At 40.0% G+C, this 18,988-nt stretch overlaps 1 protein-coding gene across 4 annotated transcripts in view; it reads right to left on the bottom strand.

Annotated features, from left to right (window-relative positions):
• The window catches only part of trappc9 (trafficking protein particle complex subunit 9), a 213,790-nt gene that overhangs the window by 144,986 nt on the left and 49,816 nt on the right, over nucleotides 1-18,988 (bottom strand). For all 4 annotated transcript variants that reach the window (XM_084563278.1, XM_084563281.1, XM_084563280.1 and 1 more), the window contains 2 exons: nucleotides 16,525-16,688; nucleotides 3,118-3,270 (listed from right to left, as the gene is read on the bottom strand). In XM_084563278.1, coding sequence (XP_084419404.1) covers nucleotides 3,118-3,270; nucleotides 16,525-16,688 — 317 coding nt within the window. The remainder of the gene's footprint in view (nucleotides 1-3,117; nucleotides 3,271-16,524; nucleotides 16,689-18,988) is intronic.

Genomic DNA, 18,988 nt, shown 5'->3' with positions numbered 1-18,988 from the left:
ATGACCTGACCCAAAGTCCCTAATGCCCAACATGTCCTCATACATAAATGACAGAATGGGTCGATTGCCAATGATTCCCAAACTGACATATATAATGGCTGCAGAAATGACATCTATGGACTGCGACAAATTTGCAGGAAGCCAAGGTAGTATAACTACTGTTGTGTTTGATTTTCTATTTTTTGGATTCATTCAGCGTCATCTTTCCTTATCTTACCTTATCTTATCAGAAGCGATAAAGTCCGCTTTCAGAGAAGGAGCTGATGATACTTATGTAATTCAACTGCATTTTATGTGGTTGATTATTTTTTTTTTCTTTTGTCTTATGGTTAAAGTTGAGTATGGTGGGGTTAGACACACAAAATACTGTAGGCTCAGGAAAAGATTATGGTTTAGGACAAAATCGACTATTTCACAACTTTATAGAAATGTTACATGGCAAACTTCTGCAATTTTAATTGTTTTTTCTCTGCAAAAGTAACAATAATGAGTCCCGCTCATGCATGCATTTCATTCACATGGCTGAAAAGAAGCTTAGAAGTCAAAACGGTTGTTATGATCCCAATCAAAAGGACCACCGCTGTCGTTTCTCTAGTGAGGTCGGGCTCCTAATGCCTGATATTTTAAGAGATCGGTATTGACTTAGTATAAAGTCAATTAAAACCTGACCTTTCCTTCACTCTGCTCTGTCCAACTCAGATCTGCTACTACTGCAGTGCCACCAGAACCCAACTATTCTGGGCCACCATTTTGCTGCCAAAACAGTTGTGACTCATCAGAAAATGGACATGGTCCTACTGAGGGTGTCCTGCGGTGTCTGGCCTTTGGGTCCCATGGGTTGAGGGGAGGGGCCTCTGTGGATCATCCCACAGATACTTGATCAGTTTGGGATCTAGTGAATTTGGAGGCCAGGTCAACACCTTGTGATGTTCTTCATGTGTTTTGAGTTGTTCCTAACGCGTTTTTGTGTGTGTGTCTGTGTCAGGCTGCAATTCACAAACTACCTGGCAGTACATACGCATCTCCTATTACTCTACCTTTAACTATAAGACAAACACATTAATGCATCAATAAATAAAATCGATCACAAAGTGTCATCTTAAGCCCTATTCGCAAGGGAATAGTTTGACCTGGAGATCTCTGATAATTGCAGAAGTCTTCTGTGATGTTAATTCCATGTGAAATGGCCATGTCCGTAATTTGAAAAGCAAAAATTACGCAAATTATGTACCATATTTCTCCTGACATAGAGGTCTTGTGATAATACTAATCCAGTGTGAATTGGCATCTCTGTGATTTGGGCAGTTGTTTTAATTTTCTCAAGAGTTTTGTTCGATTCGCAGCTTCTTTTCTGCCTCTTTTCAGTTCAGAATTGTGAAGGCTGTGTTCTAAATCAAAGTTTGGACAGCTGCTTGAGATGTCGCTGACCCATTCACAGAAAAACAGCAAGCTCAAAACTATCAGATGAACGAAATTGCGGAGGATGGTGAGAAGGAAGACATGCACAGCAGCATATGTTGATGTGATTTTATTAAGTTAAGCACTAATGTATTCAGCACATCGGTAAAGGCAGGCCTGATTTAAATACTGCCAGGTAGTTCGGAAATTCTCCCTCGGGGTCAATACAGTCTCACTACATTATGTCTTATTTTTAAAAATATATTTTTTATCATTATGCTAAATTTGCAAAGTAAACACAGCCTGTCGAAAAGTGTCGAGGTATAAAATGTATGATCCTGCCTCCTCCTGAGTTAAGACGAATGTAACAGAGACATCATAACCATGGATTATGGCGCAGGGGTGTCATTTTTAAATCACATGATGTCCCCAAGTAACACAAATCCTGTGTGACTAGGGCTTCATCACCCTCCAAGATTTCTCTCTTTTGGGCTTGTTTTAGTTGTGAATGGGTCTCCATGCTGAGCAGCGACATCCTCCTGAATTTGCTGCCAAGCTATTGTGCAAACATTCATTTCTAATTGCCAACACAACCTCCATAATTCTCAAGCGTGAAAGAGGCAGAAAAAAAAAAAAAAAAAAAAAACACCACGAAGGGAAACAAACGCACCCCAAATCACAGAGATACTGATTATCATGGGACTGGTATTATTACACGCCCTCTGTGTTTGGAGAAATATTGTAAATTCGATTCTACAGTCTAATTTATGCAATTATAGCAAATTACTAGAGGTCCCCAAGAAAAACTAGTCCTATGGGAATAAGGCTTACATTGTGAAAAATTTAACGTCTAAATGATTTAGTAGCTACGGTACATTTGTTGCTTCAGTACATCAGATACGTGTTTAATTGTCATTTAGCATCAGATCGGACGTGACATCTCGATATTAAAAGACTCTGATTGGGATAGGAGAGAAACAGGGGCGTGTGAAGAAAGTGACAGTCATACATTTCCATAAATAGGTGAGAGTGAGATTTGAGATTTTTCATCGGACACCGAAGGTATTAGAATTAGGACTTGTGTTGTGTTTAGTCGTTACGATGACTTTCTCAGTTTAATTAGCACTTATGTCTTGATAAAGGGTTGTACATATAAAAATAATGGTACAGTGTGTTAATATTAACTTATACACATACGCTGATTATCACTAATTTCCTTAATCCATTCTATTCCCATTCATAGTGTCTGAGTTCAATTCAATATCAATTTGCATATTTCAGTTTTTAAAATTCTGTTGATTATTTTATTTAAAACTAAAATTAATTTTGTCATTGGTGTCAGAGATTTGTGGTATTGCCACAATATTTTACCTCAAGGTTGCACATTTTCCCATATTTCTAGACTTGGTTGTGCGATCTCCCGAGATTTGTCATACATAACTAGTCTTGTGACATTGTAGCATGATTTCTAACAATAGGATGCAGGAAACAGCGTGCATTTCAAATATCAGAAGAATTATGAATCCACATTAGAACTTTCAAATCAAGACAGATTTTTACATTTTTAAACCCAACTGTCATGTGTCAGCCTGCAGCTAAAGTGGTGTATTTTGGATATGTCCAAAAATATTCAATAGCCTCAACAAGTTTATACTGACACATGGTAAAGGCCCTGTGTTTTCACTGCGTTTAAAATGTTGACTTTCTGTGACCACTCACCGTCATTGAGGTCCTGCAGCAGGTTTTCCTGACCAGAGAAGTCCAGCTTGACTTTGATGCTGACGGTCAGTGTCACTGCCTGGCTGGGCTTTAGAGGCAGGTGAGACAAAGCATCGTCCAGATCCCAGCTCAGAAACTCCCCAAACACTTTTTCTGCACGCACAGAAGAGAGAGAAAGAAGAGTTAGAAGAAATAACTAACATAAATGAATTATTTGTGACAAAAATAATAACAATAATAAAAAAAAAAACACCAAAGAATGTCTGAGAATTACGATTCCAGCCGGGATAAATTTTTATCAAAATGACAAAATGAAACTGGTAATGGTAGCCACCAAAAGGCAACTTACACTTGAGTATTTGGTAAAAAAAAATGTATTTTGTGTGTGTAGTTTTAGCATAATGAGAAGGGGTGGGGAAGATGCAAGTGTACCTGCAGCTAGCTGCACAACATGAAGAATACCAGCGTCACTATGACGTTTCTTTTGAAATGAGCTGCTGCAACAAAGCTGCTGATTGGACTCCTACCTACGTGTCTCTCTGTGCCCGACACAGACCTGACGCTCTAATTTATGCCTCCAACCCCTTCCACCTGAGACGAATGACTCAGCTGCATCCACTTCAGCCGGCAGCACCAAATGAATGATACATCACCTGAATAAAGCATGTGCTCTGTCTGTGCAGGTGAGCCACTCCTGCACTTAGGGATTGCAGGAACAGCAAGAAGGCTGATTTTAACACGAGCACGGCAGAAGGGGAGACGCAGGCTCGCTGCAAGAGCAACAGTTTACACGTCCCTGCTTGATTCATAACCGAAGCCTGTAAAATCCTCTAAGAGGATGTGAATGTAGGCAGCATTAAATAAAGATTTTGTGAATAACGCTTCACTTTAAATATTCATAAACTCGGAGCTCCTAGCAGTGAAATAAAAGAGAGAAATGAGAGAGGGAACAGAGAGTGAGGCAATGGGGAAATGATTTGAAAGAAATTGGTCCTGGGAAGAAAAAAAACAGGCCATTCACTTGAGCATGCGACATAATGCCATGTAATTCAACAGGTTCCACAGCAGACAGCCAGGACTGTGGATGACGTTACCTTATCACCACGCTACTTTAGTCTGAGTCACAAGGAATGGAAGCCACGATGCCGGTTGAGAACCTTTCATGGCTTATTATAAGTATTATCCAGAAACAGCAAGAGCTCACGTCAGTGCTACTTCAAAGCAGATATGAAACAACCTCCATTTCAAACAATTATACACATATCTTTGATCACTCTCCTATTTTTTGTCCCTCTTTAATCCATGTGCTGGAAAACAACGTGTGTGAGCATTGCAGCAGAGCTTGTAACAGGCACAAATGAGAACAAGTTCATTAGAGTAATTCTACAAAGAAATACTATGATGGAAAAATCAAAAGCATAATAGCTCCAGTGATGGCAGAGAGACCGGTGCAAAGGAGGTATGAAAACATGAAAAGATGAAAGTAAATGGTAATTTTATATTATAGTATAGTATTATACACGAGACAGCCACAACATTAAAACCTCTGACAGGAGAAATAAATAACACTGACAATTCAATGTTCTGCTGGGAAACTGTTGGACCTGGCATTCATGTGGATGTTACTTAGACATGTAGCACCCACCTAGACCAGACCAGACACCCCCAGCCCATAGCAATGACACTCCTTGATGGCAGCAGCCATCCCCAGCAGGATGCAGCCTGACACAGGCACACACACAAAACTGTTTAGGAACAACTCAAAAAACATGAAGAGCAGCACAAGGTGTTGACCTGGCCTCCAAATTCACTAGATCCCAAACTGATCAAGTATCAAGTGGGATGATCCACAGAGGCCCCTCCAATCAACCCATAGGACCCAAAGGCCCCCACTAACAACATTCTGTTGCCAGACACCAAAGGACACCCTCAGAAGGCCCATGTCCATTCTCTGATGAGACACAACTGTTTTGGAGGCACAAGGGAGACCTACACAATATTAGGACGTGGTCATAATATTGATTTGTGCATCATTATATTCACAAAAAGGTACATCCAAAGCAAGCCATAGACTTTGGAAGGTGAGATGATGATCCAGACTAACAGCAGCTTCCAATATTATATACATCATACATGCTGACATTTAGTTTTCCATGTATTTAACCATAAACCAAACCACTGGAGAAATCATACTTTTGTTCTGATGATGGTACCAAACGAAAAGAGAGTGTTATTACAACTCATCCTTGCGGAATATTAATATCAAGACCAAATTCTGTGCTATTGGGCAAATATCAAGATATTTTATTAAGTGAATTTGATGGTAACTTTGACCTGCAGGTGGTGTGTGATTCCAATTCAATTTGATTAATGCCTGAGTCTGTACTAACGATGCATGGACTACAGGGACAGCCGTGAGCTCCCAGGTTAGTCTGGACTGGCAGGATGGGTCAGGTCATAAAAATTAACATCCTCATTAATAGAAGATGGATTGCGTACTGATTAAATATCAGCCTACGTCAACACTTTTTGAAATGTGAATCTCTGTGAGGCATGTAGAATACAGACATTATAGCACAAGATGACGCAAGGTGCGAATCTGTGTTCGGGCTATCGTGGAAATATAAAAAATGTTCATCTTACCAAAACCAAAGCCTACTTTAGGTTAGTGTTGTCATATCAGAAGTGTTACATGATTGAGAAATCGCACTGAAAGTAATCGTGTCTCTGTGTGTTTCTAAAACAAAGAACATCATTCATTTGCGTAGGTGGTGGGTGGATCACTTATGATTGGGGATTAGCACTTCACTAGTCCATACAAAATGTTTAATCAGTGGGGCATTTCAATTGTGTTGAAGGTTTAGTTTAAACTTGAAAGTTAGATTTTTCAGCTTTGAATTTAAACTAGCCAAACCGTCATGCTTGTCACAGTGTGTAGCAAGGAACGCAGGACCCCAATGCAGACACTGGAGGAGCAGGAACAGGAGACAAAAGAACTTTAATGAAACATGCTGAAACAATAAGGAAGGGTGATTCAAACAACCAAAGTTCACACAAAAGACTAATCCAATGGAAGGTCGTCCAAGACAAGGTGATTCAGAACAATCCAAAGAATTGAAATAGAATTGAAGAAGAAGAAAAAAACACCAAGAGACAGGAAACCTGACGGAAATGCAAAAAAGGAGCTGCTAGGGAATAAACGCGAGGCAAAAGACACATGGAGGTCTAACGACAAACTGACGAAGGACAAGGACGGAGAGGGTAATGAGGGACAAGTGAAACCAATGAGGGGAGGAGCATAGGTGCACAGGTGACAGCAATCACACAGGAGGAAAAAAAGACAAAGACAGGAAGTACAACTACCTATTTCAGTACAAAACAGGAAACAAGTAAAACCAGTCCAGTCCAGAGCTCAGTGCCATGACAGTACTATGCTATCCATTGCTGGTGACAGGATTTTCATCTCAGATATCAAATGTGCACTAATAGAGTGTGGATATAGCTACAGTGTGTATAGAAGATGCATTCATACACTGACGTCAATTATAGGACTGCGATGATGCGTCAATGCAACCGATTACATAAATATGGTGATTTGAGAGAAATCCGTTTATGCATTGCAGTGCTTACATTCATCCCCAACTGTGGCAGCTTCCCCTGCCAAGCATGCTGAAAATGAGACCCGATTGCTCGTCAAAAAGTGTGGGGCTTCTTCAAACAGGGACATAATAAAAGAGGCGCTTTGCAAAAAATAAACGGCCTACCACAGCAACGCGGCCGCTACGCATGAGCACCTCAAGAATGTTGTCCATCGGCTTTTCACCCACGAAACGACCAGACTGAATCCATTTCCTGATGAACAGTATCATTAGTGGCAGGTTTAGTTAATAATTCCTTGGTACCTGAAAGTGTTTGCCACGGTCTACATATGCATTACAACAAAACAGAAAGTCGCTAGCATTAAAACAGGTGGACTGTGGTGGTGAAACAAGAAAAAACTAAACTAAAAGCAAATGATTATCACGAATCCTCATGCAAGATTGAGGTAAGAAAAATAATAAAAGTTGCCATGCTGCAGAAACAGAACATTGAGCGCCTGCTTTATTCCACCATGACAATCTAGTAGTCCAAATAAATAGCCATCTGACAGTAAAATTAAAAAAGACTGCAAGGACAGCTGACAGCCAGCTCTGCTCATGGTAGCTAAAACACTGTAGCAATATTAATCCCCTATTTTCCTTTTTTTAACCGGCTTTGCAGTGGAAGGTGTTGTGTTCTTGTGAAACATTTGATATGTGTGCATAAAAGTGTTTTGGAGGACAACTCAGCAGGGTTGACATTTACATCCACAGAAGAGCAATACAGGGGTGATCAACAAAAGGTCTGATGGCATCTAATTGTCTGCTATCCAAAGACAACTCAGTTTATACTTATTTGAATCCAATAAAATAGATTATACTATTAAGAGTAATTTTTTTTTTTGTTATCTATAATGTCCTTCTGAATAAATATTTATTTTCGTGAAATGGAGCTCCTGTCTCATATTCCAAGATGGCTGTGTCTGTGTCTTGGCAGAAAGAGTAATGTTTTGTTTGTTTTGCCACAGATGTCTTCCCATTGTGACTCCTCTCATCTTTTATTCATTCGGGTCCCGCAGAGAATGCAGTGGGTTTCAGAGAGGCTCCCTCAACTGTGGCCTGTCTAATGCCACTACTAGGTTACCACTAAGGAGGCACAGACAGGTGGGAACAAGTAATACGAGAATAAGTCCTGTTGCTGTGGTTCCACAGTGGGGAACTAAAGCTTCTGTCTCTACTGTATACGGTGTAACACTGAGGTGTTGAGAGTATGAGCGACATTATGGGGAACTAACCTTTACTGGGGGGGAAAAACATATACACCAGGGTTGAATGTAAATGATACCATATTTAGATCTTTGAATGAAGACTGCCTAACTCACCAGGGGCTGGACGCACATAAACATTGTAAGTTTAAGTGTTAAGTAGAATTAGTGGTCAAGTTTCCATCCGAATTTGGTGCAACTCTGTTTTCTTCTGGCTCTGTTTTTGTCTTTTCAGTGAAAGGCCACATTTTACCTGTTAAATCCAATTTGTTTTTTCTATAACAACCTTTTGAATGTTGCAATGGTAGAAACCATATTGTGACAAGGTGCCTTTTTCTTAACAAGCACTAGGCAGTGGTTAGAAACTGTCACCTCACAGCAAGAAGGACTCCTTCCACTCTAAAAATATGTACAGCGGATTCAGGTGGCACAGGCAAACCAAAGGAAAATAAAAAATGTTTCAGATTGTGAGGCACTGTTTTGATGCGAGCGTTATCAATTATTGATTTGCCTTTGGAGGTTTTATAATAAGTTATGGAACCACCGTAATGGTCTACTGGTGCATGTGCTGAATTAATAATATGGCCGCTGTGAATAGCCAAAGCCGTGCTTTGTGTTTGCATGTAATGACAGCTGCTCCTTGCAGCATTTTTATTTTTTATAATCTCAACAAAACTGGTGATAGTAATATGGTGATAGTACATTTTTTGCTGTTATTCTCACTGTGAGAAGGTGTGAAGAGGCATTGATATGCACAATGAGTTTCACGGTGATTGACATTTACTGCAGCGCACTGGAGGTCTACACGGAAACAAAATGTTGGACCCGGTCTAAAACGGACTTAGATAACCTATCCAAACACAGCTTTGCACGGCCAGATCCCCGCAGCACTGTGTCTCTCTCTACTTACCACCATCCTGCTATAAGGGGAGAAATGCTCTGCTTTTCTGTATTTCTTCAAACCCATCACAATCGTCCTGGGTAGCATTAAAATCAGTATGCAGCAACAGTGACCTTACAAAGTAGTGTCAGGGGGAACTTGTTTTAGTGGAAATCTACCGATGGGGCAGAAGGCTCTGTCATTAAAGCCGCTAATTCCCCACAAAAGAAAACACCACAAAAGCAGTAAAAGATTGAGTGGGTGATACAACTTTTACTGACAAAAACAAAAAACCTTTTGACAAAGGGAGTCCTAGAGGAGACGTCTGTCTATTATTGAGCTCTGGAGGAGATCAAGGGACTTATTAAAAGCAGAAGCGGAAGCAAACTTACAGAAATGTATTAAACCAATATTACAGAGGCTTATGCAAAGTGGAGGGAATGGGTAAATTGGTCCAGTCAATGTCACTGGCACATGTTGTAAAGGTAAAATGGATCATGCAAGAACGTCCCTGCTAGACAGCAACCAAGCAGTCCTACATGACTGCACGATGTTGCAATTTTTGAGCATGCTCAGATCTCGGAGATTGACAGGGTTTTCAGGTGAGCCTGAATAGCCTTATAACAATCTACTCCTTTAAGACTCATTTCTAAATATAGCTGAAAGTCCTGTTTTAACACATTCAATATGTGCAACTAAAGCAACTGTCATTTAAGAGCTAATGCTTTAAATGATTTAATCAATAACTTATTGATTGCTTAAATTGTGCTATTCTGCAGTTATTATGACGTGCTCCTGTTTCGCCACCATCGGGGATCACCGGGGACTCTTTGTTTTCTGCTCGATGGGTCTGCCAAGTTTGAGGGTAACCCCTTTTTTCTTTACTCAGCAGTTGGCAACGCAGGTACTTGGCTGGGCTCCTTTAGAGTGGCAGCATTTTTTTTTTTTATTGACAAACTGTAACGTAACTGTACATTTACTGCCCTGTTCACAGTTTTACTGGTAACTTTTAACTTAACTGTCAGTACTTGTCTGCTCTGAGCCACGTTTATACTGAGGATGCGTAAAAGCTCCAGTCCCCTCAGGTAACAAACGTATTGAGCCACAGGTGACACATGAAAAAATGAGATCCCACCAATTAGACTCAGTATAACAGGGTCACAGTCCCTCTAGGGTCCTGATTTTTCTGAGCTGAGTGGACCTGTGACGGCCCCTAATGTGCGCAGGTTTCCAAGTCTAGTCAGGTTTCTATCTAAATTTTAATCGTTTTTTTCTTAAAAAATTCCAAGTGCAAGTTTGAGCACATTAAGATAAAAAGACAGTGGCATTTCCAGTGAAGTAAAACACCAAAGAAGAAGAAGGTGCAACGGGATTATGTATTTAAAGAGCAACAGTGACAGCTGAACCAGTGGAAGCCAGGTGGCAGAGATAAAAAAAGACAATAGAAAGGGGAACTTTTGAAGAACTACACAGCTCCTTGCTTTTAAAGACTTGTGATGACGTTCCAGTGTCACTTATACATAAGAAGCGTCATCTCTGGAGTGGAAGCTTTAGTTATATTTAAGTCACATTCTTTCTGTATGGCATGATTTATTTGCCAAATCCATTTCTATTTATGTTTGACGAATACCCCAACTTTTCCTGAAGTGTAAAAAACTTTTTTGCAATATTTAAACTTTCCCCCAAGTTTTTTTTCCCCCCCAATGTGTCGCATTAATAAAATGGAAATGAAAGTCATTTTCTGATGCAAAAACTGTGTTTAGCTTTTAGTGCTGAATTAATTCAAGCTACACATATGGGCCGGTTTACAATCACTTGGTCTGCAGGACTCTCAAGGGTTACGGTTGTGTTGCCGCTGTAAAACAAGTAAATTCGATATCATGACACGATAGGATGTGAATAAAGGAAGACAGATAATTGGCATTAACTGAGGTCTTTATCCATCTAGTGACAGCCTTTAAATATTGCAGTCTGGGTGAGTCCTCATCATTAGTGGAATGACTCCAGTGAAAATTAGAGCGACCAGATTAAAAATACATATTCATTTAAATGTGGTAATTTCTACAAAGACCGATCATGTTTAAAGCATTTCATTTGAAACTGCACAGGTTTCAGAAGTTATGGCAACAAAAAAAGATGAAGTTACACAGTGAATAGAACAGAATGATCTATTGCACTGCAAAGCAATTAGCGAGTTAGGCTGTATCATGCGGCCCACCAGGCTGTTCTCCCTCTAAGCCAATATGTGTGCTTTGGCTGAACTCTCATTGTCTGACACAAAAGGCTTCATCAAGCAACACTGAGGCTCTTTAAGACCTTGTTATTCAATATGATAAAAAGACAAGAACCTTTAAGAAATGCCTAGCGGAGACAATGCTCGCTGCCGTGCACAAAGAAGTGTCTCACAATATGTGCAAATTATCCACTGCTAGAACAAACTTGGAACAATCCACTTCAAATGCTGGTTATTTCAAAGGTGTCTCATCTACTCGGGGCTTTCCTAGTGTCGCTGTGGTGAGAATAAACAAGGTTTCTGTTATAAACACTGATTCAATACTCTTTATATACTGTAGATAGTAGAAGCACATTATTTAATAGAGTAGGTACGTCCCAAAGCAGGCTAGATATTGAGAGGCTCTTCGAGATGGCTTCCCTGTGGTATGGTATGGATCTTTGCTTTCCTGCCTTTGAGCAGGTTCAGTTTTCACAAGCTACTAAATTAGTAAATGTGTTTACAATAAAGTTTACTTCAGTTATAACTGAAAACATTTTAAAACATTCTTTTAATATCTTAATTTAACTTAACACAATGGTATGAGTTGTTATTTTTAAGGGGTAAAAAAGAGGGCTTCGAGCAGAATCATTCTTTTCAGTTGGACAGGCAAGTGTGTGTTTGATTGACAGGACCTGGCAGGCTGCTTGTCAGTGTGACCGTCTGCCTGTGTTTACCAAGAAAGCACTGATGTTGCTATTTTATACAAGATATGATGGCTGTATAAAAATAGTACCAATAAAGAAATATTGGACTTTAAGTCTAGTATTAGGCTTAGACTCAAATCAATTCATACATCTAATAAATTCATACACCTAGTTAATATACCTTTCTATACTATTGTTTTGCTTTCTGAGTCACTGCAAGCTTAAATATGTCACATAACGCATACACTGAGACCTAGAAAAGCCACAAGATAATGAGGGGATATTCTCAAAACGGCAAAGTTACAGGCCAAAGCCACTGTGGGATAAATGAAAAATGTGAACGTAAAGAGAGTTGCCAATCCATCTGCACCAAGTTTTGGAAGAGGTGAAAATAACAAGTCATTCTTGTTTCCTGGAAGGATAGTGATGCTATGTTCACACCACAAGCGTCAATGTTCAAAAATGGCCAAGCGTGCCCAGCCACATTGTTGGCACGTCGCAGCCGAAGTGTTGCTCGAGTTCTCATCAACACTGGAGCTCTAAAATAAATTATTGCAGCTCAACTTAGATTTGTAGCGTCAAGTGTCAGCCATCAGTTTGTTGATTCCTATCACCAGCTTCCACTGAAAAGGACTTGCAGTCTGTATTTTTTTTTTTCACTGGCAGCATGATCATAACTTTACCCCGGCTGTAGTCTTTTGTGGGTAAACCTAGAACGTCAGTGGCATGTTTTCCTTTGCTTTTAAACTAAACATATCACGTGATTACACCTATCAGCCATGACATGATGACCGATTGGTCATAATCACTGGTCAGGTAAATAACACTTATTGATTTGTTATCATGGCACCTGTCAGTGGGTGGAATATATTAGGAAGCAAGTCAATTCATGTGTTTGAGGCTACTGAGTCAGTGCACCTTCAATACTGCAGCTCTTGCGGGGAGTTCCTGGCCTGTCCTATCAACACTGGTTCAAGGCGGACAAGGTTCATTGATGCACTTGGGGAGTGAAGCATGGCTACTGTGGTCCAATCCAAGAGACAAGCTACTGCAGTCGTGATAAAAAGTCAATGCTGGTTCTGATGGAACAGTGTCAGAACACACAGTTTGTTTCTTATAAGGCTGGGTGGTCATAGACCAGTCCTGGTGTCCATGCTGAATCCTGTCCACTGCCATAAAGCACCTACAATGAGCCTATGAGCATCAGAGCTGGACCACAGAGCAATGGAAGAGAAAGGCCTGGTCTGATGTATCAGACTTTCATTAACATCATATGGAATATATGGCACCAGGACGCAAGGAACCTCCCTTTGTCGCTGCCGTATGCGTGTGCTTATTCTGCAACAATGTTCAGGTGGTGGTACATATCCAAGGGCTTTTATATATGGCATAGAATATCTCCAATTCATCTCAGTCATGGGATGATTTTGCTTTATTATGGCACTGACAGTAGCTACTACCGTAAACTATGAGGCACTTCGAGTTTCATTTCCAGGAATCTTGACTGTGGTCAGAATTAGATGGAATTCAAGATGGGATTCAATATGTCAGTAGCTATTAATACATCATACATTAACATTTATGAGGATGATGATTCAGAGTGCAGATGAGTCAAGACCAATTGAGAGATTATGTTTACTACTAGTATTGTTTATGACAGGGCGGACAAATACACAGAGGGTAACAGCATGAGAATAAAAAAAACTCAAACTCCTGTCATTGTTAGATTAGAAAAAAAAACCTGTTAATGTGTAAGTAAATGAACATGTCTTGATGTTCATACTTGTTGTATCCTATTCGTTCTTGCAGATGTGTCAGATAATATTGAAGAAGCTAAATGGGCACTAGTGGCTGTTGTACAGGTTTGTACAGTGTGTGTTCAAGAAGTAGTGAGATCCAACGTGGCCAGAATAAATCCTGGCAGGACAGATAACAATATTACCGTAGTTTCCAGATGATGCTGCTTCCTCAAGGACATTAACAGCAGGACAAATGTTATTTCGGTGTGAAAGTATTGATACATACATACTAATGTTCAACATTTTTAATGAGATCATATTATTTTACCTGTGCAGTGCATCAGATTTTAGCATTTTATTCTTGTAGTGTTTCAGTTACACATTAACTGTCAGTCCATTTCTGTTTTTCCTGGTTTATTATATGAGCATGAGCTAAAGGTGGCTCAGTTATAATATTAATAAAAGATAGTTTATAGACTTACTATTTCCACGTTGCTTTGTATTTAGCACTGCGTAACAAACCCCAATGTATGGTAGTAATTTAATTCAATGTAATGTGTATACAAACACCAATCAGCCACAACATTAAAACTACTAACAGGAGAATTAATAACATTGACCATCTTGTGACAATTCAATGTTCTGCTGGGAATCTTTTGGACCTGGCATTCATGTGGATGTTACTTAGACATGTACCACCCACCTACATAGGGCAGACCGACAACCCAAACAACACCCATGGCTACAACTGCTGACACAGTGCATAAAAATGAACTTGCTATAATATTTAATATTGTCTAATCCTTGAGTACTGTATTCATTTTTCTTATTTCCATGTGAAATAACTAAGCCAGTGAGCAGGGGATTTTAAAATCAGTAGTCAGTAATTTAATTAATTTTATTTTTTACCTACAATTAATCAATTTAGATGGCTTCACGCTTGCTTGTGTCTGTGTTGATTAAACAAAAGACTGCGTGATTGTTGGTAATAATATATATTTTCCTAAGTAAAGGGTTTTCGTTTATTCATTCAAGCTTGAAGTGTTGAAAGTTTTTTTTTGGAGTGGAACTACAGATGGTGCTTTTCTAATTCAGGTCTAGAGAATTCAGCCCTTTTTGCTTGTTCATCCAACTCCGAAAATAGCATTCCCTAAGAGGCAAAACTGTATTTGCAGCCTAAATTATTTTCAACAACAATTCAGTTTCAAAGAGAACTGCTGTTAACTTGAGAGACTACATTGTTCCTCGGAGTCCGGCCAGCAGGGAGCAGGGAATGTGAAAAGCAGGGCGATACAAAGACACAGTCAGTCACTAATTGAGAATCTTCAAAACTAGTTTACTTAGAGACTTATACTTTTAACCAATGGCAGGCCGATTTTTATCCACCTTTAATCAATTTTGTTTTAAGAGAAATACAGAAAAATTGTCAGACCGTACTGTCATTTAGTCTTAAATTCTACATCAGGCTCCTTTTTTTCCCCTTGGCTTTATCCTAGAGCTATCCTGAGGTTGGATTTAGAATGGACAATGACATTGTTTCAGTATTGGATACACCAATCAGGCATAACATTATGACCACCTTCCTAATATTGTGTATTATGTGATTGTGTCTCCAAAACAGTTGTGGCTCACCAGAGAATGGACATGGGCCTTCTGAGGGTGTCCTGTGGTGTCTAGCAATAGAATGTTGCTAGTGGGGGCTAACACATAGCTAACATAGTTTGGGTCCTAGGGGTTGAGGGGAGGGGCCTCAGTGGATCATCCCACAGATACTTGATCAGTTTGGGATCTAGTGATTTTGGTGGCGTCAGGCTGCATCCTGCTGGGGATGTCATTGCTATGGGGTGGGGGTGCCTGGTCTGGTCTAGGTGGATGCTACATGTCTAAGTAACATCCACATGAATGCCAGGTCCAAAAGTTTCCCAGCAGAACATTGTACTGTCACAAGATGGTCAACTTTTTTTACACAAGGTCTACTCATGGCACTGTTTGTTATTTTATAGGAAATGCACAAAAAGACACTGGACTTCTGCAACAGACGTCAGCTGAAATAGTATCAGAGCATTGGTGCATAAATATATATATTATATCTGCTAAAATATATGCGTTGGGTATTTCAATAAAGTACAACTGACCGATAACTCTTCATGATAAAGACCAATGCAATTTCTTTCGGCAATAGTCACGTTTAGAGCAAAAAAGTTACCTACTATTAAAATAAATCACTATGGGCAAGTATACTACCTTGCCCATAGAGATTTATACCTATACTAAACGAATAGACTCTGAGATTGGCTCTAAATCTCATTTGGTAATTTAACCACTGTTCCCTTGTTTTTTTTCTCCATCTCCAGGCTAGACTTGCTGTGGCACTTTATTAAAAAACATTGATTTCTAATGTTTCCCCCTTATCAGTAAGATGTCCAATGTTTGGAAATGTGCCAAACCCAATGCTTTACAGTTCTGTTGTAAATCAGCTGCTGTCACTTCTGCCATCAACTTTGGGTGGACTGTTTCCAAAAATGTTCTCTCTTTTGTTTTTCCCGCAGACGGCAAAGGCAAAGACAAAAAGCAGGAGGGAGACAGAGAAACAGTCACGGTGAGGGGGACTGCAGAGATCTGAGGACCTGAGCAGGTGTTGAACAAAGAGATGGAACACAGACTGAAAAGCCACAGGGGCATGAAAGATGTAGAAGCAAAGAAGACACGGTAGTGACCTCTACGGCACTGCAGACACAGGGACTGCAAAAGGCTGGAGCAAAAACTCAGTGGGTGGCGAAGTACATCAAAAGCTGCCCCAACCAAAACAGCACTGATAACACACACGCTATGCATAAAGTAGTTTGTTTCAGCATATTCTTTTCAGTCCTGTGTATGTCATGAATCAATGTCAAACGCACATTCTTCTTATACTGTTCTGAGACAACTTCCTACTTATGTAGTCTTCAGCATCTGAGATGGGAAACTATTACAGTTTACAAAAATTTGTAAGAACAGGCTTCACTCGTATCGACAGGGGTGCTCACCTTTGGTGGTGACAATCTTAGAGGTGAGCTCCAGAGTCTCGATGTCCTCAGAGCCGATGTTTTCCAGGGTGATGGTCAGCTGCTGCGTCTCCCCGTTGAAGAGCTGGACAGACACAGTGCTGGACAGTTCTTCTTTGGACATGGGCTGAGTCGTGTGGGCTGACCTGTGCAAGTACGCAGAAAGAAACGCATACATTTATAAGATGCCGTCCCTTGGATTTTGATAAAGTAAACTGGTAAACTGGATGATAACCTGATGACCCAAAACATTCAAAAGTAATATCATTGTCTCTATGGTGGGCTTTCAGGTCTGGGTCTGTTGGTTCTTGTAGATAAGAGAGAGATGGGCAGGTATAATGACAAAAGAGGTAACTGTGGGCCATGTAGTTGGGGCCAGACGCCTTGGTTGTTACATTTCCAAATGGATCAAGCTCGTACCCTGTCAGTTTGAGTACATACAGGCAGCGGCCCAAGGCAGGACAAACCATTATCCTGCAACAAGATGTTGGTAGATCCTCTGGAACAATTCCGACATGCTCCAGTTTGCATCTTAACGGACTAAAAGGATGTGCTGTTAGTGTCTTGGTGCCTGACACCACAGGCAACGTTTCAAAGGTCTTCTAATGTGAGCGCCAACTACATATTAGGTAGAGGTGGTTATAATGTTTGGGTAGGCTCCTCATTGTGAAACCCTTACTGGCAGGAACATTATTAGTTCATGGCTTTTCAAACAAAGCTAGCAAGCAGTCAGCATAGCTACACGTAGCATGTCGGTAAAACATTCTTGCATCTTTATGAGGAAAATTTGTGTATAAGAGTTGTTCTTTGGAGTAACCATCGTCATAGCTAACATATGCCTACAGCTGCCAATGGTTCCTCATGTGCTGGTTGGCCTACACCTCTATAAATCAGCCACGAGCACATAGCTTAAAGCCTGGCAATACGGATTTCAATGCAATCTTGTGATCTCATGAGAATCCTTCTGCCAGATCTGGTTAAGCTTGGCACGCAAGAGAAAGCAAATAGTTTTTTTAACATTGTAAACAGCAGCAAAAATGCCCACTCATACCTTGAATAAAAGGGAAAAGATCATTTAAGACTTATCCCAAGCCATATTTCACACCTTATATCATGCATTATTAAGAATTATCTGTGAACTGCATGCATTACATGAATGCATACAAATGGCAGAACTCAATCCTAAGGACGGCACATATACAGGTCCATACCATGATGTGAATCAACACTGAATGACATAAACAGTTCATTCACTGTTCTTCGTAAGCTTTCACTGTGGGTCTTGTATTTCTGGCTACACGTGAGTGAGTGAAGCAAAACACCAGCAGCGGATCCTCACATGTTTTGAAGAGCTGCCAGAGGTTTGATTTTTGTAAAGTAATGCAAATGCCGGAGCAAAAGGGCATATTCAAGATTATGAAAGATCAATGCAGGCGCTGTGCAAGTTCATCATACCACATTTGACATGCACATGTTTAGCATTGCAAGTTTAAAACGGAATATTCTGCTGGAGGCTAAAATTACAATGCAAGCCTTCACCAGTTACTTTCTTACATTTTCTCTGAGCTTAACAGCAGGTCATCTCAAATATAACTTTTGTTAATGTTACAGGCAGTTCATTTGTATTTTGGAAGTTATAATGAAGATGGGAAGCTATTTTTTAAATCAACAAACTGAACATCAAGCCAGCAACACCCTCAGATTGTATTTTAGCCGATATTTATTTTCTTTAAACTTTTGACTGCTTTGTAAAACATAGCTGAGGGCATAGACGTTCTGAACATTTTTAAAGTGCAGCGTTTAAGATTGATGTGAAAAAAGCGAAGCCGTAGGTACTGCAACTTTACGCTGTAGGCAAGAAGTCAGTGAGGCACCTTTAGGAGCCTCTTGCAGTTTTGAAGCCAAAACTGAAGGTCTACCTGTGGACCAGTGAGAACACCCAAGAGACCACATACTACATTTTTATTCTATTTGCTACGCATATCTCCAGCAGTACTCTTCCAGCACTGGAGAATGAAAAGATTTTCCACATCAAAAGCAGCTGAAGTGCTGTACTTACAGGCATGACCTAAATAGTGGATTTTGCAGCAGCTCTGCTGTCAGAATGATTTACAACACTCCAAGAGGGTGGTTTACCTGTTATTTTATGGTGGTAAATTACCTCATGACGTCTGCTCTCATGTTTTCTACTTTTACCGCATCAGAAATTTCATTTCACCTTACAGGATGCACATGGGAACAAATTCCCCTGCTGCTCTGATGTTTAAGCTGTCAGAGACTGCAGCTTTCTCTGACTTAGAGATAACTGCTCCACGGGTATTAACAGTTCTTTTAGTCATGTTTAGTCACTGCATTTTATATTCAGATTTGAACACAGCCTGGGTAGTAATGGAATAAAACATGGAATGCTTCCTTGCTAAATGTTATTTAAGGTGTAATTTAAACA

Source organism: Chelon labrosus (assembly GCF_963514085.1).
Source record: "Chelon labrosus genome assembly, chromosome: 16".
Taxonomy (NCBI): Eukaryota; Metazoa; Chordata; class Actinopteri; order Mugiliformes; family Mugilidae; genus Chelon; species Chelon labrosus.
The sequence above is the reverse complement of the archived record's forward strand: the minus strand, read 5'-3'. Positions and strand labels throughout refer to the sequence as shown.